This window comes from Amphiura filiformis, chromosome 4, assembly GCF_039555335.1.
Source record: "Amphiura filiformis chromosome 4, Afil_fr2py, whole genome shotgun sequence".
Classification (NCBI taxonomy): Eukaryota; Metazoa; Echinodermata; class Ophiuroidea; order Amphilepidida; family Amphiuridae; genus Amphiura; species Amphiura filiformis.
The window spans coordinates 19,566,076-19,590,968 of record NC_092631.1 but is presented as its reverse complement, the minus strand read 5'-3'; the positions used below and the strand labels follow the sequence as shown (position 1 = coordinate 19,590,968).

General features: G+C 42.3%; 1 protein-coding gene across 1 annotated transcript in view; it reads left to right on the top strand.

The window, feature by feature from the left end:
- LOC140150653 (WD repeat domain phosphoinositide-interacting protein 2-like) overlaps window positions 1-14,053 on the top strand; it is a 31,696-nt gene extending 17,643 nt beyond the window's left edge. The window contains exons 8-10 of the mRNA XM_072172721.1: window positions 1,666-1,770; window positions 9,884-10,062; window positions 11,400-14,053. Of these exons, the coding sequence (XP_072028822.1) occupies window positions 1,666-1,770; window positions 9,884-10,062; window positions 11,400-11,563 (448 nt within the window). The 3' untranslated portion in view covers window positions 11,564-14,053. The remainder of the gene's footprint in view (window positions 1-1,665; window positions 1,771-9,883; window positions 10,063-11,399) is intronic.
- The last annotated feature ends 10,840 nt before the right edge of the window (window positions 14,054-24,893 follow it).

Sequence of the window (24,893 nt, the reverse complement as noted above, 5' to 3'; positions counted from 1 at the left end):
AAAATGGAAATAAAAGTAAAATAGGGCCAATAACTACGCATCTAGTCATTTATTTTCAATATTGTGGCCATTTTGACATCTAAGCCTTCCGAATTCGCACATTTGGAGTACATGCAATCATAAGAAAATGGTCAACTTTGGGCTTGTCGCTTTATATGAAGTCAACCTATAAAATTACTGGGATTCAGCAAAGTTGTAATTGAAGACTAGTAGTCATATAAAAGTGATGTTTATCAATTTTGAAGGTTGACCACATCGACTTTGGGCCCCTGAAAATGTTGAATTTGCAATAAATTTCATTTTCAAGCGAGGGCGCTGTTCGAAATGTAAATAAATTGTAACCTCAATTTTTTGGATATGCATTGTATTTGTCCTATATATAGCATTAGTGACAACAAAAACAATTAATCTGACAAAAATGTGAATTTAGGGGGCTAAACTTGCCAGTTTACAAAACATTACATTTTTCTTGCATATTTAATGACCCCGTGACACAACACGCAATTAAAGAAATTTGTTTTTTTTACTTTTTGATCAATTGGGCATGCAATTAGTGTGTATACAAGGTTTCAGACCTCTCTCTTTTTTTATTAGGAAGGTACAGGCTCCCAAAGATGAAATTTATTCAAAGGGCAATATTTTGGGTCCAAATTTAGATCCCCTTACTCCAACTTTAAATGGCTGCCATAGAAAATCTGTATATTGAAAATAAAATGGAAATAAAAGTAAATAGGGCCAATAACTACTCATCTAATCATTTATTTTCAATATTGTGGCCAATTTGACTTTTAAGCCTTCCAAATTCGGCACATTTGCAGTACATGCAATCATAAGAAAATGGTCAACTTTGGGCTTGTCGTTTTATATGAAGTCAACCTAGACAATTACTGGGACTTAGCAAAGTTGTAATTTAAGACTAGTAGTCATATAAAAGTGATGTTTTATAAATTTTGAAGGTGGACCACATCGACTTTGGGCCCCCCGAAAATGTTGAATTTGCAATAAATTTCATCTTCGTGAGGGCGCTGTTCGAAATGTAAATGAGTTGTGACCTCAATTTTTTGGATATGCATTGTATTTATCCTATATATAGCCACAGTGACAACAAAAAATAATTAATTTGACAAAAAATGTGAATTTAGAGGGGCTAAACTTGCCAGTTTACAAAACATTACATTTTTTCTTGCATATTTAATGACCCCGTGACACAACACGCAATTACAGAATTTTTTTTTTTTTTTTTTTTGATAAATTGGGCATGCAGTTAGTGTGTATACAAGGTTTCAGACCTCTCTCTCTTTTTATAAAGAAGGCACAGACTCTCAAAGATGAAATTTATATAAAGGGCAACTTTTTAGTCCAAATTTAGACCCACCTACTCCAACTTTAAATGGCTGCCACAGAAAATCCGTAAGAGCTACAGACCTCAAATTTGCAGGTTTTTAATTTTTTTACAGGTACAACATATGACTAAAATATAAAGCAAATCTGAGGGGGTCAGGTGGGGATCCTCCTTGATTTCATATGGAGTGACCCATGGTCATTTGTACCGAGTACCCCATGGGGGCATGGTGCAAATAGTTAATAGAACCCCGCCCCCCATTTACCCTGTACCTATGCCATTATTCCACTGTCATTGGTTTGTTCTTATTTTGTTTGTTTCAGTATATCTAAGCCCAGGGTACTTGTAGCAGCAGCCGATGGCTATTTATACATCTATAATTTAGACCCTACCGATGGTGGGGATTGTACATTACTCAAACAACATAGGTGAGTTGAGTAGTATGATCAATTTCAATATTTTTTGCATGTTCATAATTTGGCTTAAAAGCTTGTGCTGGATATCAGCTGGTGAGAATACTATTTATAGAGCTGCTTACCTTGATTTGTAGTAGGGTGATGATATGAGGGAGGGCATTGTAGTATACTATATTGACCCTTTATTTTGCATGGTCACCTCAAAGCGAGTCAGAACTCTTACCTCACATCCCCCCCCCAGTAAAAACCCAAAATTACCCCTTTTTACAGCAATATTGTACAAAATTTGTTAATTTTTTTAACCCCTGAAAAAAGATTCCTGGTGCTGCCACTAGTGACCCATTATGACAAAACTATGAGACTCAGTACACCGGCCGATCTTACCGTTTCCGATGTTGATTAAGATACTTCTTACTTCTTGCATCGATCCCGAGATGCGGAAAAACCAATAGTCATTTTGTCCCACATAAATGAATAAATAACAAAAAAACCCGATCCCCGGTGGACTCACCCAAAAGGTGACGTCACACCATATGATAAATCCCTTATCCTCCTTGGTCTCCGACTGACACAGGCGTGCCTATCGATTGTTCATAGCACTGTGTATCAATTTCTCGACCAAAGGCGAGATATCGGTTGTAGTTTCACACCTTAGGTAAAACCAAACCGGTATTGTTCGACTGAGGATAGTTTTGACGGCATTTTCGGGCGAAAAAGTGACAAAAAACGGTCCAAAACTTAGCAACATATCGTGCCTCCGTTTGTATCACGGGACACACGAGCAATTCAAAATGGCGCTCGTTGACGCCATTCATTTTGTTTCCACGTAAAACAACCATTGCAGCCTGTAAGTTACAATAGATGTTTGTACATACACATTGTATTTCATGTACGGTAGGTTATTGTTGCTATGTTAGGGTGATTACTCTATCGTTATGTCTTCATTACCGTCCAATAAAGGCGAGTTAATCAGATATTCATACGGTGGGGATTGGTAGGGACCCGTCTGACATTTTAGTAATAAAGTTAGCCAGTCCTTACTTTTACCACTAACGTTAGCGACCAGCCTCCGTGCTCAGGTTTGCTTACTGGGCTTGAGTCGCGTGTTGGGGGGTAGTGCCCCCTCCCTTTCTCCTCGCTTCGCCTCGGCCCTGTCGGGCTTGCCCTTCCCTGGTGACGGGCGGGACCCACACCGCTCTGTTTCACCCACAGGGAGTGCTCACGATCTTCTAGATGTCTTTCTTTTGCTTAGGACTCTCCGAGTTCCAGCTTGACGATTGGGATAGGCTCCGTCCATCGCCATAAGGCGAAGAAGAAATCTACCAAGGGCACTGGTAAGGTCGTCACGGTGGATTGTGCTGTGACAGCCCCTATGGGTCATGGCAGGTCTGCTTAAGGGGCTCCGGTCCCCGGACAAGCAAGCGGTTCCTTGAGGACTGCTAAGCGCGTCCAAAGGCTCAGCAGCCAGCGAAAGCACTGACTATACGTCGGAGCAAAGTAGCAGGCAGCAGAGCGGTAACCACCAGCGAAAACCCTAGCGGGTTTTGCAGCAGGAGGATACCAGTCGATACAGTAGATTCTGCTGTGACAGCCCCTATGGGTCATGGCAGGTCTGCTTAAGGGGCTCCGGTCCCGGACAAGCAGGCGGGCGGTTCCTTCGGGACTGCTAAGCGCGTCCAAAGGCTCAGCAGCCAGCGAAAGCACTGACTATACGTCGGAGCAAAGTAGCAGGCAGCAGAGCGGTAACCACCAGCGAAAACCCTAAGCGGGTTTTGTAGCAGGAGGATACCAGTCCTCTAGCGAAAATCCTCACGGGTTTTTAGCAGGAGGACACCCGTCTGTTGCAGGCATATCTACGGGCTCAAACAGCCACAGTAGAAGCCAGCGACGGGCAGCATGCAAGGGTACCCCGGGCTTGCCTGGGTTGAACCCTAGCATGCATGGGTTCAACAGAGAGCGATACCGCGGCTAACGCTGTGGGTGTAGTCTTAGCAGAACCAACTGGGGTTGTCTGCGGCAGCGTTCCATGGCGGGACCGCCGAGTGATACCCTGGGCCCTAGAATAGCTGCTGGCTGTCCACAGGGACTGGCTGGCGATTATTCAGGGGTTGGGCTCGCAGTCTCTCACGGGACAGCGACCCAGGTGCACTCGGTGGCAGCTACAAAGACGAGCTACGGCTTGACTTCAGTGGTAGCCGCTATGCACCCGCCCATAGCTGCCGTGGTGGTCCGCCACACACAGCGACCTTAGGCGAAGCTCTAGAGGTACAGTAAGTAGCTTGAACAGCCTAGCTGATCAACAACCCACTTATGTCCTCGAGAGCCAGCGGGCGTGGGTGATCCATTACCGTCAATGGGTCAATTACCCTCTCTTGATCGATCACTGTCAAATCAACAGGGCATAGCTCCATTGATTGGCGCTACCTATTCAGGTGGCGAGGTGATTGATCGGGGTATCTGCGCTCAGCTACCCGTGGTACTAGGCAAGCTCCCTCTAGCCAAGGGACAGCCGGTATAGCGGGGTACCCATACACACGGCAGTCCTTGCGGGGAGCGCAGTGAGGCATGGGTACAGTCGTACACAGCCGGGAGCCCTCACGGGCACCTACGCTGGAACCACGCATACAGCGGTACACAACCGGGAACCCTCACGGGTACACATGCTAGTACCGAGCCGGTACCACGCCAGCACACAGCTTGATCCCCAAACAGGGGAGCGCGGTGTGGCGAGGGTACAGCGGTCCACAGTTGGGAACCCTCACGGTACCGCGCTGATACCGCACCGGTACCGCAGCACCCGCTTTAGTCGCCACAGTCTCTGTGGCAACAAGGGGAGGCGGTGCTGGTACTGCAGTACCATGGGGTTACCCTGGTGGCGGATCCTTTCAGGGTCAGCTGCCCGGCTGGGTATGCCCGTGGTACCCGCCGCAGGGTGTTTCTTCCACGGCCTAGCACCGTGGCAAGTGTCGCCTAGCGATGGCCACGCAGTACCAACATCAGCTGTTGACCAGGCCAGCCGGCATGGGGCTAACCCAGATCTTGATCAGGGTAGGCCCGTGCTGCTAAGCGCTAGGACGACGGCTGCGAGCATGCGGACCCAGTGGTGCCATGGCGGATACCTCAGGGTCTTGCGGGAGTACTCCCTCTTCTGCTGGCAGGTAGTCGGCGAGCCACACAGTGGTTATGCCTTCTTACCCGCTTTCAGATGCCCGTCCTCAGTTACCGTCATCGCCGGAGCATGATACGGATACTGTGGCGAGGAAAAGAGTCGGAAGCTGAGTCCGGTAGTGACATCACTACAATCTCCTTCCCCGCTGCCCTTGAGGGGACAACAGCACTGATCTTCCTCCGGACACCCCTAAGGGGAGTCCATGGAGGAGGACCAGGGGATCCTTTCAGTAGGATGCTCAGCTGCTGCTTCCTCACAGGGGCGCCTGCACTCTCATTCCGGCAAACCTCACGGGTAGATATCGTGGGGCTGTCGAGCTCAGTAGAGCTATGGCGCCGCGTGCTTGCACGCTTCCTCTGCGATGTAACAGCGGGAGGACCACGGGACCTACCTGAGGGGATCCGAGAGGGACCCAGATGTCGTCAAGCGTATCACGCTCAGACAACATCTGAGCTCGTCCGCGAGGTGAGCCTATTAGCGGTGCTAACAGCTAGCCTCAACGAGAGCTCCATGGGCCTAGCCCATAGGGTGTCCACTCAGCGCCGGGGGGAGGGGCCTGCCACTCCAATCGCTCAGCGATGGAAAGGCAGGGTCCTTTTTCTCTTTGGATGCTTCTGCGCTACGGTGGAGGACCGTGCAAAGAAGCTACCAACGGGAGCACTCTGAAGAGGTCGGAAACTGCCCTTACCATGGGTAGGAGCTCCGACTTCAGCAGGCCGTGCACCACCAACAGTACCGAGCCCACTACCTCTGCAGCACCCATTTCTGGGAGGCGCAAGGGTAGCACAGGAACAGCTGGCAAGCCCCGAAGAAGAGCAAGCGCTCTTCCAAGGGAAGCTAGGCAGAGCAAAGGGAAGCTAGGCAGAGCATTCCTGGGGGCTCAGCGGTTTTTCCACAGGGGATCTCCCAGTGGACGACCGCTTATGGCTTTCACCCAGAGGTGGGAAACCATCTCTTTGCAGCCTGGGTATGGTCAGTGGTGAGTGGGGGTTACAGACTGGCAACCCAGTCTCCCCACATTCGTCTGCACATTTCAGAGGTCCACAGTAGTGCCGTCAGGCGGCCCCCAGCGTCGGGCACTACTGACAGGGATCACACAGCTTCTCACTGAAGCGGGCGATTGTCCCGGTCTACCCCGTCCTACGGGTGATCTTGGAGCCATTGGCTCCAAGGAAGACGGCGACAGGAGCCCCATCGGAACCACAGGCTGTTGAACACGTTCTTCAGGCCCAAGAGGTTCAGAATGGGGACTCTCGCCTCGGTGCTAGCCTGCCCCATCAGGGGCATGGGAACAACATCGCTAGATCTCTCGGACGCCTATCTGCATATGCCAATCGCCTCTCAAGATCGGAGGCATCTGCGCTTCTAGGTACAGGATCAAAATTACCAGTTTTGATACCGGCCATCCGCCTGTCCATCTCTCCCAGGGTGTTTAACACTCTTGGTCAGAGCGGTGGCAGCGTACCTGAAGCACAGGGGTGTCAACATCAGTTGCTACCTGGGACGTTTGGCTCATATCACTGGACGCACTCCACTGAAGACTACGGGTCTCATGGGGTTGATAGTCCGTAGGGTGCGGGACCCTGGCTTTTTTTGAGCAGCTCAAAAAAGTCCAGCGTGGTCCCGACGAACACCACTATTTGTAGGGGCCCAGATCACCCTCACGGAGGGTTCGCGGTGCTCTCACCCGGCGGGTGGCGAACATGGTGCGGTGTGCCTGACTCTTGGCGAGTCTCGGGCAAAACCCGCTGTGGCATGGATGAAGGTGGTAGGCCTAATGGCCAGTATGGTAGACCTCGTACTGTACTGCCGTTTCTACGTTAGGCTTACCCAACTACACCTTCTAGCCTGCTTGCAGGCCCAGTCGTCACCACTATCCCTCGCGGTTCCGTTGTCGGAGATCGCGCGAGAGAACTCTGGTGGTGGACCCATCAGCCCAATTTGACCCAGGGTGTCAGGTTTCCTGCACCCCGGTATGTCACGTAGTAGCGACCATAGCGTCAAAAGCGGGGCTGGGGGTCCACATCCACGGAGACTCCGTCTCGGGCCTATGGGGGCCATAGAGACAGAGTTTCACATCAACCTCCCTCGCTTACGAGGAGGTGATCGTGGAATCACATACCGTTGTCCTGACGGATAACACAACCGTGGTAGCCTACCCCAACAGACAAGGGGACTCCGGGCCACCACGATTGAGCCTGCATGCACGACACCTGATAGGGTGGTGCAAGTTCAGGCAGATTACGATGAGGAAGCGATACACATCGCTGGCGTCACCAGCATCCTCGCGCACAATCTGTCACGAGGAAGGGTGTCGGGACCAGCAGAATGGTCCCTTGCTCCGCAGGTCGCTCAGGCGATCTTCAAGGGATGTACCACCCCTCGAAAGATCTGTTCGCATCTCATCGCAATCATCCACTGCCGGTGTACTGCTCAAGGGTCGCGGACCCCAAGCATTCACCGTGGGCGCTCTGTCCATAGACTGGGGAGGGATGACAGCTTATGCAGTCCTCCGATCTCACTACTCATGAGGGTGGTGGCCAAGATCGGGTGGGAAGACTGCATTGTCATTCTGCTAGCGGCAAGGCCGCTGGCACTCCCAGTACCAGATCTACTCCGGATGCCGGAGCGGAGATACCAGTCTATCACTAGAGCACCTGCAGTTAGCTGCATGGCCCTTACCAGGAACACGCAGCGGAGGGATACTTTTCATCAGAAGCTGTTTTTCTCATCGCCGGGGCTAGGCGGAAGTCTACCCTCCGTGACGTATAGCCAGAGTCTGGCTCCATACTACGCTTGGTGCAATGAGACAAATAGCTCTCCGCTAGAGCCTCTGTGCTGCTAGTTCCGGAGTTTCTGACAGAAAAGTTCCAAGCAAGACTTCAGCGGGCCACTGGGGCCAGCTATAAGTCAGCTGTCCTCTCCATTCACCGAGGTTTCGAGGCGGATCGACTATCATAGCCGATGGTTACCTTATTAGTCTACGCCTCGGCGGTATGTTCAGCAGTGTCTACCAAAAGGAAAGTGATCCTCCTAAGGGATCCCAACACAGTCTTAGATTACTTTAAGGGTCACCTTTTGACCTTCCGTCCAAAAGCGGCGCTTAAATCGTAACTCTCAAGATGGCTTTCCGGTTTGGCGTTGGCTTCGGGACGGCGGTGCTGAGTTGCACACGGTCTCGAGGTTAGCTTCCGTGTTCACAAACACTGGAGCGACACTGTTTCGGCGCTCTGTTCTCGTGACTCTGAGCGAGGCGCGGTGCATACCGACATTCGTCCCTCTCCAATCCCCAGGGTTGGGCAAGGTTGGCTGAAGCCAAAGATAGGCTGGGGTGTCCGATGAAGGCGCTGCAGCACTATTTCTTCCGAACACAAGCCTTGCGAGGGACTCACAACCGCATTCATCACCCTTACAGAGCCTTTCGGTCCAGCCGCTGTCGCAATGGCTGGTCCAGGTGTTGGTGGGGTCCGGGGATCGCGAAGGTTTCGCGTCCCACGACCCACTCGACACGAGCTATCTCATCATCTTGGGTATACCGTTCGGTTGTCCCTTGAGGAGATCTAGCAGGCGGTGTCCCGGAAGCCACCTTCGCCCTTCTCTACGATACTTCCGTTTACGTTAGTAATCAGAGGCGGGCGGAGGTTTACCGGGACATTGTTCGGCGATCATAATACGGTGGTGTACGGGTACCAGGTTTTCAGACTATACAGAATACTCAGCATGGTAAGAACCAGTGTCGCTATTCTTAACCACCAAACTTATTAAGTAAGGAGGTTTATGTCTGTGATCGCGTGGTCTTTTTGTTTCCCGACCGTTGGGGAAAATATTTTCTGACCTCGCGAAAACCATCGTTACCGCTCCCGATCCCTGATCAGATGCTGACCAATCTTGTACCTCCATCCGTCGGTTACTTGCTAGATCGATCTTTCAGATGTTGATGCAAGAAGTATCTTAATCAACATCGGAAACGGTAAGATCGACCGGTGTACTGAGTCTAGTCCCAAACAGAAATGTTTGGTAGACTCATAACCGGTGCGATCTTACCTTTCCGATGTTGATTATCCCGGACCCCGGCCACCCCCTACAAGTTTGGTCCGAGTAGGGGATCCCAAGTCGGATAAGGGGCGATCATATGGTGTGACGTCACCTTTTGGGTGAGTCCACCGGGGGATCGGGGGTTTTTTTGTTATTTATTCGTTTATGTGGGACAAAATGACTATTGGTTTTTCCGCATCTCGGGATCGATGCAAGAAGTAAAAGTATCTTAATCAACATCGGAAAGGTAAGATCGCACCGGTTATGAGTCTACCAAACATTTCTGTTTGGGACTAATATGTCATTCCTACTTGGATAGAAACGTGTACAGTTTAACCCTAACCTAACCAAAGCTCACTAAATTTACTATAGAGGTTATCCGTGTTCTATAAGCTGCATATCCTAGCATATACCTTGTTTAGGACTTCCCTGCATGTGCAACAATGACGGTTTCAAAATAGCCTGCCAAAGTCATGCGGATAACTCCAAGGTTGTGCATTGAATTGGTCTGAATGATGAATACTACGGGAACCAGTGCCTTTTGTTAGAAGTCATGCTTATTTTATAAGTAAAGTGGATAACCTCTATTAAAACCACTGCTCGTGCATGCATTCCACATGATGCGATGACGTAATCAGCCTAAGTCATATACTGAGGGAATTGCTGGCCATGCATAACCCCCGTGGCTAGAGGCCGATGATCTTCTGCGTGGCATGTGAGGGGTCTGAGGTACGAAGTCCAGGAGTTCAAAGTGACTTCTTTGTTCATCTTCTCTCATTTTTTGTTTCTTCTTTCCCTTCCCATATAGCAAAAAAAAACATGGGCATGACAATTGCTGTTGTTCCATTGGTTTAGCCTGGGATTTATTTAGTATTCACTTTACTTTGCTAACCAACCTTTACTTTTTGTATCATAAATCAGGTTGGACGGTCAAATAGAGGCTGGTGAGGGGCTAAGTAGTGAAGCCCCTGGAGCAGAGGGAGGGGCAGCACAACCTCCACCAGCAACTGGGGGCTTTGCAGGGGGTGCCACCTTTGCCGCAGTAACAGCTAGGAATGAACAGCAACTCTCATCTTCGCCACATAGAAGTCCCGCTAGGGGTAAGTACAGGCTTTGTTATATGAGGGAGGGCATGGTGGTATGCTGGTCTGTATTGAACCTTTGCATGGTCATCTCAAAACGAGGCTCTACCCGCAAAGTGCATGTTGTATCTGCATACACCTTTCAAACTCATGCTGTAATTACCACGTACGCTTTACAAGAGCCTCCTGGTACGTTGCTAGAAAAGCGTGAAAAACAGAAATGCACTTTTTGCGCATGCGTTTGCAGGGAAAACCTCATTTTGGTAGCAAGATGGCGGATCCGTGGACAGGGTCAATAGCTGTAAAGTTATGACTCATATAATCGAGAGGTAGTGTTAGTGTGTAGTAAGGTCCATTCATGTTTCACTGCATCTGCGTTGCAGTCAGTTGCGTTAAGGTGCGTTCATGCTACGCCGCAATTGCTTTGCGGTGCATTGCCGCACTGCATCGTAGTTCGTACTGCAAACTACTGAATTGCGATATCGCAATAAAGTTAACTTGGAAATGCGACGAGTTGCGGCAAAAAGTAATCGATATATATGCAACGCACACCGCAATTGTGGCGTAGTATGAACAGACCTTGACCCGCATTGCAGTCTCTTCCCAAAAAACTACATTGCAGTATCGCAAGTTAAATAAAGTTAAATTTGTTGTAACAGGATTTGCAATGCGTTTCATTGTGTTTACAATGTGGTAACACCACGCAGATACAGTTAAGCATGAACGGACCTATAAGATTATAAGATAGATAAGATAACTTTATTTCCATCAAATATCACAAAACAAACAAAACATAATGATGGAGGTGATGCATCTAATTAAGCAAAAGCGAGTTTGATTATTTGCAGCATTGGTGTGTAGTACACTTGGGCAGGGCACTTAACCCCGATTGCCTTCACCGTCATTCATTGATAAATACAATCTAATTGTAAGTGCTGAGAGGAGCTGCACTATGGGTGTGCACTTGTTGAAGCAAAATTTAAATATTTTCAGAACAAAAAATTGAAAGAGGAATAATTCATTGATCCAGTGATATCCAGAGAAGATATCTTACCCTTCCCAGAATCCTTTGTCCCATGATACATCACCTCAGTCATCAAATGACACTCTCATGCACAGGTTCCCTTTGTTTTCATTTTGAGAATAGACTGGCTAAATATGGGTTGATAGTCAAGAAATTAACATATTTTGCCAGATCTGGGTGTGCTCTGTTCATTGAGCTATATTTCGTCACTATCGACCCGTGTTGTACTGAATAGCAAATCAGTACAGAAAATTGAAATGGGAGAAATTAAATATGGGAAGTGTACATGTAAGATCTACTCTGAGTGATTTCTTCTGTCTGTATTCTGCAGGTAGTCCAAGTCGGAAAGGATTTGACACGACGGGTGGCGAAGACTTATTAGGCGCAGCAGCAGAAGATGTGCACGACCCATCGGTAGCAGCCGGACTAAATACACTAAGATTAGATGACGACAATGAGTTTCCTCCTGTTACACATCATGCTGATACATCATAAAGCGCCCTCTATTATCTTATTATCATAATGGTGCCTGCTGTATGTCTCATCTTGCAAAATCGTCAATGTTTATTAGGTTTATATTCAGCCCATGTTCTCTTCTCCTAAATGCCCGGCCGAAACAGTGACCGCTGTGCCATGTTCATAAAGCAGTTCACGAAGTTGGCATAAGTGATCATCTAAGATGAAAATACAATTTAAGGACCAAGTCCAAATCAAGACTGCTTTGGTTTTGTTATGTAACTTAATGTGGTGTGAATATGCTTCTCATTTTCTCTGAAATTGTTGTTAATGTGCAAGGCTGTGGCCAGTTTTCAGTATTCTAAGGCCTGTAATTACAAAATATATTTTATCCTGACCAAATTCACACTGCATTACGGTTTTATAACATAAAAGTAATTGTCGCTTGGTATGGCCTGCATTGTTAGAGTAGACAAAAGAAAATCCTACTCATCTTGGTTTGAAATATAAACTGAGCTCAAAAAGAAACTTATAATTTTTTACAACTTGTGAATCACAAGGTCATATCTTAAAATAGTGTCAATCAAAATGAACCAAAATTACACACAGGGTTACTTAAATACTCTACTCAAAACACATGTCAGTAACTAAGCAGTTATCCAACTGACACAACAGCAAAATGCACTGTCATGGGACAGCTTCCTGGAAGTTCCTCCACTTTCACAGCCCAACATTTGGCACCCAGCACAAAAAATCTGTGAGAATGCACACAAGATCCTTGCACAGATGATAAAACGGTGCTGCTTTCTGCTTTTCATACACTGTTTTCATGAAACAGGGCTGGGCTGTGAATGTGGCCCAGGAAGCTGTTCCATGTCAGTGCATTTTGCTGTTGTGTCAGTTGGATAACTGCTTGGTTACTGACATGTGTTAAGAGTAGAGTATTGAAGTAAACCTGTGTGTAATTTTTGGTTCAATTTGATGGACAGGATTTCAAGATATGACCTTGTGAAAAATTATAAGTTTCTTTTTGAGCTCAGTTTAGGTGTAAGATACTTGCCTAATCGAGCTCTGTACTTTTGTGTGCACATGTACTTTGAAAAGCGTCACAGATGATATTCAAGCAAAAATCAAACTATTGAAAAGAATGTAATTGTTGGATTTAAAGTGCTAGTTGGAGTGAAAAGAACTTGTTGGATTTACAGCGCTAGTTTGAGTGAAAAAAATGTGTCAATGTATATGATGTAAGGCCATTTTCAGCATAAATACTCAAAATTCCTTGCTGCAAAATGGGTGCAAATTTTTTTTGATAAAATGGTTAAATGGTATCTATGAAAGGCTTTATTGACAATCTATCGCTTTCCTTCACATCTCAGCATGTTAGCAGTTGTCAGTCATTTGTAGTCTTCTTGTAAATGGTGGTTTTTTTTCTCTTTAAATTATATGACCTTGATATGTGCTGGTTTCATACTTTTGCAGCCGCTCTGTCAACAATTTTGTTTCACTGTGAAGTTGCATTTGGAAACACTAGCCACTACCAGCGGCAAATCACTTCGAGTTGACTCCAATTGAACTCGAGAGCGGTGCCGCTCTGATGTATGAGAAGCGGATACTATTTTTGGCCAATAAGCACAGAGTGGTAACATTGGCTTTCAGAGTCATGCCACTGCCGCTCAGCAGAGTACCGCCTGGTGATGATTGTGTGTAGAAAAATGCAAGCGGCATGATGAAGCGTCATGCTGCTGAGCGGCAAGTGGCAGAAATTATGAAACCAGCATTAGTCTCTGTATTTAATTATTTTATTAATTTGTTAAATTTAGGATAAGGTGTATGATCAGGGTCAATTATATTATAATTTATGATGTCCTTAGAAATGTCCAAGTTTTGAAAATTTAGTATCAGACAATTTGTACAACTATTTTTAGCAATATGTTGTCGCAACATGTTATGAGCCTTATGGCCTACGATAATGAGAGTACTCATTGACATTAGCTGGTTAGGTCAAAATAATTACCTTGACCTTGCTAGTACACAGATTCAGATTTTTTCATTGTACATGTACAGGCTACAGCTGTGTTTGTAAGTATAATGCACTTAGGTTTGATAAGGAGTAACTTAATGGCCACTGCATCAACTATCTTTGAAGGATTATGAAAATTCCCGTGATAGAAAATATATGCAGACATAGTTGAAAAATTCCTGCTATACCATTACAAATTATACCTGATGTACATATTATACAAAGTTGTACAAAATTATACATGCAATTTGTTTTGCTATGACTTTATTGTCGTCGTTGAGCAGGAAAAACCTCCTATGTGTCATTGGCCCCTGAACATGCTTAAAGCAAAACTTCCTATATAACCTGTTAGCAGTTTTGTTTTAAACATGTTCAGGGGCCACGAGCACATAGGTTTTTCCTGGCCAACGACGTTGTGTACAGCATATGTTCAATGTTCATAATGTTATTGTTAGTGAACAGTGTGGAGGCCAGATCTTATTTTATAAATGTGTTGTATCGCAGTGTAATTTGCATTTATCGCAGTGCACTTTGCATTCCAAATTTATTTGTTGTGATGCAACCTTCAAAGTGGAGTTCAAATCTTTCTAAAAGAGTTTCATTCTGTTGTGTACTTCATATTGTCTTTTCAAAATGACAAAGAATCTCAAAGAGGTTGTAATATAGAGACTGGACTCTAAATAGCTCCATGCATGTCACGATGGATTGTCACGTTGGGACCCAAAAATGTGTATGTCTGAGAATTATCGGCAAGGCCCCAAGATGAAATAATAATTGGCTTCTGTAAGCTTCAGAGCTACAGCCACGGCGAGTACCCGCTAGTCCGAAGGGCCGCTAGTCCGAAGGTTCGCTAGTCCGAAGGTTCGCTAGTCCGCACACGTATTTCAATGGAGGACGTGACGGTCGCTAGTCCGAATTTGCAAAAAGGTTCGCTAGTCCGAAAAAAAGGTTCGCTAGTCCGAAGGTTCGCTAGTCCGAAGGTTCGCTAGTCCGAAGGTTCGCTAGTCCGAAGGTTCTCTAGTCCGAATTTATTAAAAGGTTCACTAGTCCGAATTGTTAATCAGGTTCGCTAATCCGAATCAAAAAAAGGTGCTCTAGTCCGAATTTTAAATAAGGTCCGCTAGTCCGAATTTTATATAAGGTTCGCTAGTCCGAATGATAAATAAGGCCCGCTAGTCCGAATTCTAAATAAGGTCCGCTAGTCCGAATTTTCTTTAAAGAACCTGATCAGCGCCACCATACACCGGTCTCAAAATGTATTGGAGGTGTTTGATCAAATATAGCGTGTTACCTGATAGGTGCACACAGGTTCACAACATTGTTCATGTTTTGCATTGTTTCTTTAAAAGTAATGATGGCAAGTACATAAAAGTATACATTTTCAGAAAGGAAACAATGCAAGTAGCCCAATAAGTTTCCAAATGAAAACTGTATATTTATGTTCTAAAGACACAAAAAGTATACATGGTATAGATGCTGCCATTTTTCTAAGTATTTCAATATTTATTCCTTTTAAAAATTACTGATGTAGGTTTAGCAGGATGAATGAAATTGCAATCAAATATACACCATCGCCTCAATGGTAATGGAAATAATTCAAAACAACAACGAGAGCTAGGCCTATTATGAATGTCTAAAATACAAACTTTTCTATTTATTTTATTTCTTCATTGATTACTTTCTCTATAAATCCTTCTTCCTTTAATTCTTTCTTTCTTTCTTTCTTTCTTTTTTTTTTTTTTTTTTTTTCTTTCTTTCTTTCTTTCTTTTTTTCTTTCTTTCTTTCTTACTTTCTTTCTTAAATTCGGACAAGCGGACCTTATTTAAAATTCGGACTAGCGAACCTTATTTATAATTCGGAGTAGCGAACCCTAAATCAAATTCGAATTAGCGGACATGATTTTAAATTCGGACTAGCGAACCTTATATATAATTCGGACTAGCGAGCCTTATTTAAAATTCGGACTAGCGAACCTTGTTAAAAATTCGGACTAGCGGACCTTATTTAGAATTCGGAATAGAGAACCTTCGGACTAGCGGACTTTCGGACTAGCGAACCTTCGGACTAGCGAACCTTCGGACTAGCGAACCTTCGGACTGGCGGGCCTTCGGACTAGCGGGCTGTAACCACAGCCACACCATGCTTTACTCAGAATGCAAATAAACTTTATGTCACAAATTTTTCGTGTGGCATAGAGGTACACTGATTTCCCTAAAATGAGTGACACACAAACATGACAAATTTTAAACTCTCTAATACTATCTGTTTGATAGCACCACAGTTTTGAGACACAAATTGGACAAGTTGTTTCAAAAGTAGATGTTGAATGGCAGACCTGACTGATACGGATTCCATTATTAGATTTCCAATGACAACAAAGGGATTATACCCAAAGAGTACAGACTCTGCCATGTTTGTGTGTTGCTCATGGAAGGCAAAACTCTGTACTTCCTGGTTATTTTACTCCATGCCTGGTAAACTTTGATTAAAAGTGCATGTTTGTTTGCATTCTATGCAGGGGCGGATTTAGAGGGGGGTGAACAGCGGCAAGCCGATATATCGATCACTCCACCCCTTTGCTGTGGCGGCAGCACCACTGGGAGTTGAATTCAAGTCAACTCGGAGCGGTGCCGCTCTGACCGTGAGAACAAAATACGATTTTGGAGTGGTGCAGAGCGGCAAGAGTAGCTTTCAGAGTCATGCCCCTGCTGTGTCTAATGCATTGTGCCAATAATGTGGGCTAAGTGATATGCGCGCTACCCTTGGTAAACAGTAACTCCCAACCTTAACTCTCTCCATTTTAATTCAAATTTCAGAATTGTAAATTTTCATGACCCTATTTGGAATCAGCATAAATAATGCATTGAAATGATTACAAACAAGCCTAGTATTGGTTCAGTGGTTCTTAAGATAGCCTGTGATATTTTGAGAAAATATATCTTAAAACTTAAGCCAGCAGGCAGATAATTAAAGATGCTAATAGTTGTATGTAATGCCAGAGGTGCATTATTTTGATTGGATTCACCATAGCATTATATTCCCACCTGGGAACCAAGGGAGAACAGTGCCAGTGCATTGATTGGTCACCCCAGGTTAAATAATAAATAAATAAATAAATAAATAAATAAATTATGAATGTGGTAATTCTGAGTCTGTTCTCTTTGGGTCTAAGCTCTTTGATGGAGACACTTGACTTCTAGAAAATAACAGGTACAATATGCGAGATTAATCATTTTGACACCAAAGTCCATTTACTTGTATAATTAAAATTTTGTTGATTTCATACCCATGTGGATGTTGATTTCAACTGAATTTGAATTCAAACTTAAATTATGAAGAAAGGATGTACTAAATGTTAAGTTGGGTAGATGAAACTAATCAGCATTATAAAGCAGCTAGATATAGATGTTGAGGACACAGTGGAATCAGTGGACTAATGGTACGGGCTCACTCGGACTCATAGTCGGAAGGTTGTGGGTTTGAACCTTGAAGGTGGTGCTATTGTGTTTTGCCCTTAGACGAGGCCCGTAATCTCTATTTTCTCTCTCCACCCAGGTGTATAATAGGTACCAGCTTAATATAGTGCTGGGAAGGTGTAACAGACATGTTGTGTGGGAGGAGTGGCAAATCCCCTGCGTTGGCATACATAATCATTGCTCCAGCATATGACTTTTCCTACCTTTACCTAAGAAGCATTTTTGTTATGTTTGTTTTTCTGCATGGTGGCATTCTCACAAAGTAATGCTGAGTCTTATGTGTAGAATGTAGCTTCTTTTTAAACTTCTTTTGACAAAAACAGTGCTTTTTGTATTGACATTTTTTCTACCTGTATAGTAGACATTGACAAGAGTATGTATTGATGTTACATATAGCAAGATGGTTTTCTTGAGCAGAAAGCTCAGAGCATAGACAGACACTTTGTCTGTAAGAAATTCTAGCTTTCTGTAATTTGATTGGTATAGAGGCACAAATTGTTGTTCTTATAGTTTCAAATATACATAAATAATACCATTTTTCGTCCTGATGTGGCAGTGACATCAATGCGTTGAGGCAGCCGTTACGAGCGTGCATCTTTAAGCTTGTGCGTGTGTGTTAAAACAAAGGGCTGGCCGTTCAGGGGTGTTAGGGTGGAAGTCACGGGGGCATAGATATTCGTGTTGCTCAAACACAGCTGTGCCATCTAGTTATTGTTCTTAAAGTTTCAAATCTACATAACTAATATCATTTTTTGTCCTGATGTGGCTGTGACATCAACGTGTGAGGCAGCCATTTCGGGTGCGCATATATGTGGCATCTCTAAGCGTGTGTACGCCAGTGCTTTGAGCAAATGCTAGCATTTGAAGCTGTGCCCAGTGAAATGAGCACTGACGTGGTGAAAAATGGAATCAAGACTTTAATAAATAAATGCCACTTCAAGTAACAAGTTTTTTTGTACAAGTACATGTAGACTGATCACACATTGAGGGCTTGGTCATTTCTGCCTCATCTACAAATTGACCATTTGTGACACGATCTGGTCCACGGGGGCCAAAGGCGGCAAATTTGAAACTGAGATAAAGGTAAAAATATGGAGTAAAAACAATAAAATACATAAGAAAATAGACATCAAAAAACTTCATAACTTTAGAACCAAGTATGCTAGACCTTTGGTGTTTTCAGTAAATGATAGCCTATTGTATGTATAATGTAATAATTACCATAACTCACCTTTCAAAAATGCCTCCATTGGCCCCCATGGACCAGATCGTGTCACATTTTGAAAAACTTGCAGTAAAAGTTTTGTCAATAGTGTATAGGGTCATTAGTCCGAAAACCCAATAACATAGCACGGTTGTTTGATGGGATCATTTATTAATTTTTTCAAACAAAACATCATGTACAACCCAATTTTAGGCTTAAACAGCTAAAGTGATACCATGCTAATGTATACAGATGCTTTTGAGTCATTTTCAAATTTAATTTTCTCTCTTTTACAAAATTATTCACCTTTATAGCATTTTTTAAAGCTTTTTCGGATATAAAATGTATCTTTTAATGACAAAATTGGTGGCGCTATTTAGTTACTGGAAATTGCTCTTTCAAGCTTTTAATGCAAATATTTCCTTTTATTGTTTGATAAAATAAGTTTATAAAATTTCCTTGTTGATTGTTTCACCTATTCCAGCTGTTTTAATGGCAGTATTAATCACCCACCCCTTGCAAATTAAGAAATATGATTTAGGATAAATAGCGCCATCTATAGTTTGCATTTAGTTAATAATGAAGCCAATTCTATATACATCAAACAGCCGTGATAGTTAATAAGTACTGCCGTAGTTCGGCCCTGATTTGGTAAAATGATCTAACTTGAAATTAAAATCGCTGTTTCGAGAAAACAAGCTTTAAAGTTTGAACACTTGACATTTTTCTTTTTGAATAAAATAAATTTTTAAACAGATCTAATGTCTTAGAAAACATAAAAATCTCATTATTTGGTGGCATGGGGGTGATTTTAGGATGTCACCAATGGAAAGAGTGCCCTCACATTACCCATGATATGGATTTATCTCAAAATGTCAAAATTTCAAGTTAATCGTTTTACCAAATCAGGGCTGAGTTGTATACCCTAATCATTACCGTAGACTTCACCATAACCTAAACCGTAGCCCAAAACCTAATCATAACTGTAATCCTAACACTTACCTTAACACTAAACCTAATGATGACCGTAACCATATCTCTAATCCTAGCATAAAATTACATAAACCCTAAGATTAATGATCCTTTGTACTAATGGGCTATTCCTGGAGAATGACTTGAGTGCCAAGGTATCAAAACTAAACCTTAAGATTAACGATGCTTTGGACTCATGAGCTGTTCCTGGAGAATAAGTACAGTACAAGGTATCAAAGTGAAGCTTGAAGCGTATAAGTTGATAAGGTGCGTACTTCATATCGTGATCATAGCAAACTGCATTGATTTCCTATGTCAACAGGGCAGTGGCCTAGCGTCATAGGGACACAGTGGGGCATGTGCCCCCCCACATTGATTTGAAAACTTTAAAAAATCCCATAGGAAAATTGCCAAAAAATGGCTTGTGCTCTCCCCCCATCAGACACGGTTCCCCCAATCATGGTCGTCCCCCCCCCATAGGATGACTCCCGCTTTGTCACTGACACAGGGTGACGTTACTCATCTTTTATTCATTAAAAAACCGAGTTAATAGCTACTTGATAGTAAATTGTCGAAAACCTTCACATGCTAGATGGGGACATTTTATATTATAAAGTTGTTTTCTTTAAACTTCCGTGGTCGTGCCTGTGGCTGTGCGTATCGCGTACACGAGCGTAAACACAAAAGCAATAAACAATCACGCTGATTGGCTGATCAATGCACTTGACAACAAGCCGGCTGACCCATTGGTCTTCGGCACGGCGCGTAGTAGGCGACCTTGTCACTTCTACGCGATCGCAATTCACCAGCGCATACCCGGACCACGGAAGTTTAAAGAAAACAACTTTAGTAAACTGTTATTCTGCATTTGGCAAAAATCATTATTGTACTTAGTATTAAGAGGAGGCTAATTGGAAGTGTAAACTGTCAGTATTTGAGAATTTTCTGTATTTATGACTCTTTTTGATAGCTGTCATAAGAAAAAAGTTTGTATATTGATGTGCAAACCTTCAATTCTCCCAGCGGCACTGGAGGAAACCTACCCTAAGCTATTATTATCCTACATGTATACTAGTCTTTGTCTGTTAGACGCATAGTTTTGTATTAATACATTATTTTCTTTTAAACAAAACTGTACAGCCGATTTCTTATTTAAGCTTCAACATTTCTTTTTAAGTTAGTTTAGGATCTTGTTTATGACCAATTTGTATCATAATAATTATTATTAAATATTTTATGTAATTATGACATATAATGTGATCAGGCAGTTATTTGTATGAAAAACATTAAATCTGGAAAAATACAAATCATAATACATAAGAGTTTCAGGTGTGATTTGATTCGTCTTCTGGTTGTGTATTCACCATATATTAATTACCATAGCGATGGGTTTGCACTATTTTTTTTAATGTATTGCCCTGCACTAGACGTTTTGTTGCTCCTCTGTAGTGCACATAGATTATAGGCCAGTCAAATTAAAGAAATTACCCACTTCTAATTGCAATGGAATCCATTTCACATGAACACGTCTTCCAAAAGCTCACACAAAAACATAACCTTTTCATGATAAGATTCTCCACTTTCTTGAATTTCTTCACTGTGGCCGCATCATCCGAAAGTGATGGACGTCCACTTCTTGGCTCATCTGTGAGGGACATGTGGCCAGTTTGGAAATTCCTTTTACAAAAAGCAACAGTGCCATATGATGAGCAATCATCACCGTAGCGGATAGCTTTCATTGCATCATAGATTTTCTGAGCATTGTAGGCCTAACCCTTCAAATGCAGGAACTTAATCACGCTGCGTGCCTCAATTTTCACCATTTTACAGGTTATGCGCCTACTGCCCATCTAGCGCCACCTGTAAAAAAAGTAAACATACTTATGAGACCATTTATAATGTAGAGAAGGACCAGTAATTACACTGACAAAATTTCATCGATATAGCTCCTTCGCTTCTGGGTGATGTCAAAAACTTTTGGATACCCCTCGTATATGATGCTTTTTTTTGCCGAGCCGAATTAAGGACAAATCATTTTCGACTGTATTTTCAGTCGAGTGACTTGAATTTTCCGGGGAATTTTCAATCTTTCTTTTTTTCAATCAAAAGGAGTGATTCTCAATCTTTTATCAATTAAAGTTAAGGGCAAATCTTTTTTGATTGAATTTTCAGTAGAATGATTGATTTTCATTGTTTTTAAGTTTTGATCTTTTGAAATCTTTCCAATTGAAAAAAAAAAGATTGAAAATATTCACTTTTTAGATAAGTTTAAAATCTCATTCCAAACATATGCAACACATGTCATTTGTCATATACATTAGGAGTAACGCATGATTGGGTATAGTGAAATCAGTCTACACAAAGAGTAGACCTACGAGTCAAACAAAAAACAAAAACAAAAAATATTTCAATCTATTTTTCTAGTTAGATTCAGCAATCGTTAAAAGATTGAAATATTTCAATCGGTCAATTTAAGAGAGTGGTGATCTATTGATCTATTCCGGGGAATTTTCAATCTTTCTTTTTTTCAATCAAAAGGAGTGATTCTCAATCTTTTATCAATTAAAGTTAAGGGCAAATCTTTTTTGATTGAATTTTCAGTAGAATGATTGATTTTCATTGTTTTTAAGTTTTGATCTTTTGAAATCTTTCCAATTGAAAAAAAAAAGATTGAAAATATTCACTATTTAGATAAGTTTAAAATCTCATTCCAAACATATGCAACACATGTCATTTGTCATATACATTAGGAGTAACGCATGATTGGGTATAGTGAAATCAGTCTACAAAAAGAGTAGGCCTACGAGTCAAACAAAAAACAAAAACAAAAAATATTTCAATCTATTTTTCTAGTTAGATTCAGCAATCGTTAAAAGATTGAAATATTTCAATCGGTCAATTTAAGAGAGTGGTGATCTATTGATCGATTAATTGATTTTAATTAATTGATTGATTGATTGATATAGATCGGTTACATATTGATTTGTTTAGTTCTTAGGCCCAACTGGTTTTATTCTCTCTACTTTTTGTTCAACTAACAAATTTAATCGTGACATTGATTGTGTTTTTGTTTGGATTTGTTTTGTTTTTCAGCAGCTTCATAAAATATAGTGATTTAGGCCTAGAAATTTTCAAGTGAATAGGCCTACTGTCTTTGACAAGTAGACATATAACTTATAAGCCTAGCTTCGTTAATCACGGGATTGGTAAAAATAGCTCCTGCATAGGCCTACTATATTCCTCAAAATTAATTATCCTATAGGATCAAAAAATTTCATCCAGATTATCTTGACCATATAGGGCCTACTTGTAGGCCTACATAATCGAAATATCTTTTTATATTATTGGCCTTGTCCATGCTCTACTAAACACTGCAAATAGTCTCGTCATGACTGTTTCATCTCGCACTTAAAACATCTGGAAAGTTAATTTTGTTCTTGAAAAATAGGCCTATTGAATGAAATTTTTTGATCCATTAATTAATACTTTGAGGAGTGTAATTCAGCATAGGCCTAACACCACAAATTCTAAATCAAATCTCCCGGCCAAATCTCTAACTTTAATCCTATACGAGGCGCCCGGTATGCAAACATTCATCAGCTGATGGACAGGTGCATAGGCTATTGCACCTGCGCTGCCGCATATCATTATCTGCCGGCGCACCAAAGTGAAACTTTATATTCGTGTTATTACGCACGAACAAAAGAAGTGCCTTGAAAAAAACTTTATAGAATTGTTGATGAGGGCTGAATTATTAGTCTTTCTTAGGCCTACCCATTCTATAACAACTGCTAAACTGTCGCAACAAAGGATATTTTACTTAAATTTTTGTTAGTTCCTGGTAAATTATTTCTCTTGGGTTAAACACACTCGCAGACGATACGGAGTAATACGGTCGAAAAAGTTTGTGCATTTGTGCAGATTTGTGCTTCACAAACCGGCTGCTGCTTGGTAAAAAGTATTCGTGTTTTGGCTCGGATTTTGGTATCTTTTGGTCTAAAATTTTGTCGAACGTTGCTCTATCAAGAACATATAGATCAATGGAACTCATATGCATGGACAGTATAGAAGATGTGGTTCAAAAAGTAAGTGTTTTCGTTATTTTTGCTCTTACGTTTTTCGATGAGATTGGAACTGCGAGAGACCGAGGGCATTACACTTTGGCGAAATGCATAGGCCCCTACATTTGTAGGAATTGCCTGGATGACTTAGGCCTAGGCCTACTTAACTAGGGCCTTATCTCGACATGTAAACTGTTGATGTTTTACTGTAGGCCTAGGCCTAATTTGATTGATATTTTTTTATTGTGGCTGGGTATCTCCTCCCAGCCGTTAGAATATTTAACAATCTTGAAATGTTCATTTTTAAAAATACGCCACCATGTCCACTGCACTGGTATAGGCTTAAAGGGAGGTCAGTAAAAATTCATTGGTTTAAGACCGCAAAAAATACAGCAGCAGCTCGTGCTAGGACTACCGTAAAATGGGGTAACTTTGGACACTTTTCAGAGTTTTTAAACCACTGCTTCCAAACAAAACCAATTAGGGCCTATATTTGTAATTAACTCTTTTTTGTGACATTATAGGGTTCTCTTCTACACCTTGAAGTTGAAAAAGATTTTAAAATAATTTTGTAAGGGTGCCCTAGGGGTTAAAAATAGCCTGACCAAAGTTACCCCGCATTTGGGGCAACTTTGGTCAGGGTATTACCCCGGGGGTATTAGGCCTACATTCCATGAAGAAAAAAAATCAAAAAAATTGATCTTCGCTGTATATGGGCAAGTTATTGTTTTTTGTGACATTTGACCCCTTGCAAAATTAAACAAGCACACATCCTTGGTCACAAATATCGATTTTTATTTTTTCTGAAAGAAAATGTAAAAAAATGCTAATTTTTGGTCAAAAATCCCGAATAAGACTAAAAACAATATTGCTGTACGGAAATATCACCATTAAAAAAAAAATTGACCGACCAAAGTTACCCCGCTGACCGAAGTTACCCCATTTTACGGTACATGCAGAATATTAAAACAGAAATGAAGCTGGGGGGGGGCGTCAAATACCTACGGTCCGAAAAGTGTGGAGGACACACAGAGTGACGCGATGACGAATCTAGTTGGACCCAACTTTTGCATAATTATTAAAGGAGTATTTCGTGATCCTAGCATCCTCTTTTTATGACATTTTTCAGTAGGCCTACATATCCACGAAAAAAGCATATTCCCAAAATTTCAGTTGATTCCGATTTTGCGTTTGCGAGTTATGCATGATTATGTGTATTACACTGCTCCATAGACAATACGTTGTAATTTCGTTCAAATTCAAATTTCGCGATATCTTTGCTAAACGAATTAATCTGCAAGAAATATTTTGTACATAAACATTATGTAGCCAGAGTATTCCAGTGATATAAAAATCTCAACTTTTTTTGAGAAAAGTGGGGGATGAGGCTGTTTGTTTGTTTGTTTGTTTGTTTGTTTACCCAGGTTGGTCCGTGAGGAACACATGCTAATCCATGGAAAACCATGGACCGTTCCAAGTTGTGGATCACGAAATGCCCTTTTAAAGAAAATGTAAAAAAATTAAAAAAAACCTTTGCAAAATAAAGACGCAATAATTGAAGCCATTTGGTGGACCATTTTGGCACTGTTATTTTAATCAGAAAAAGCCCGATTTGAAGCCATTCGTGGACAAGTT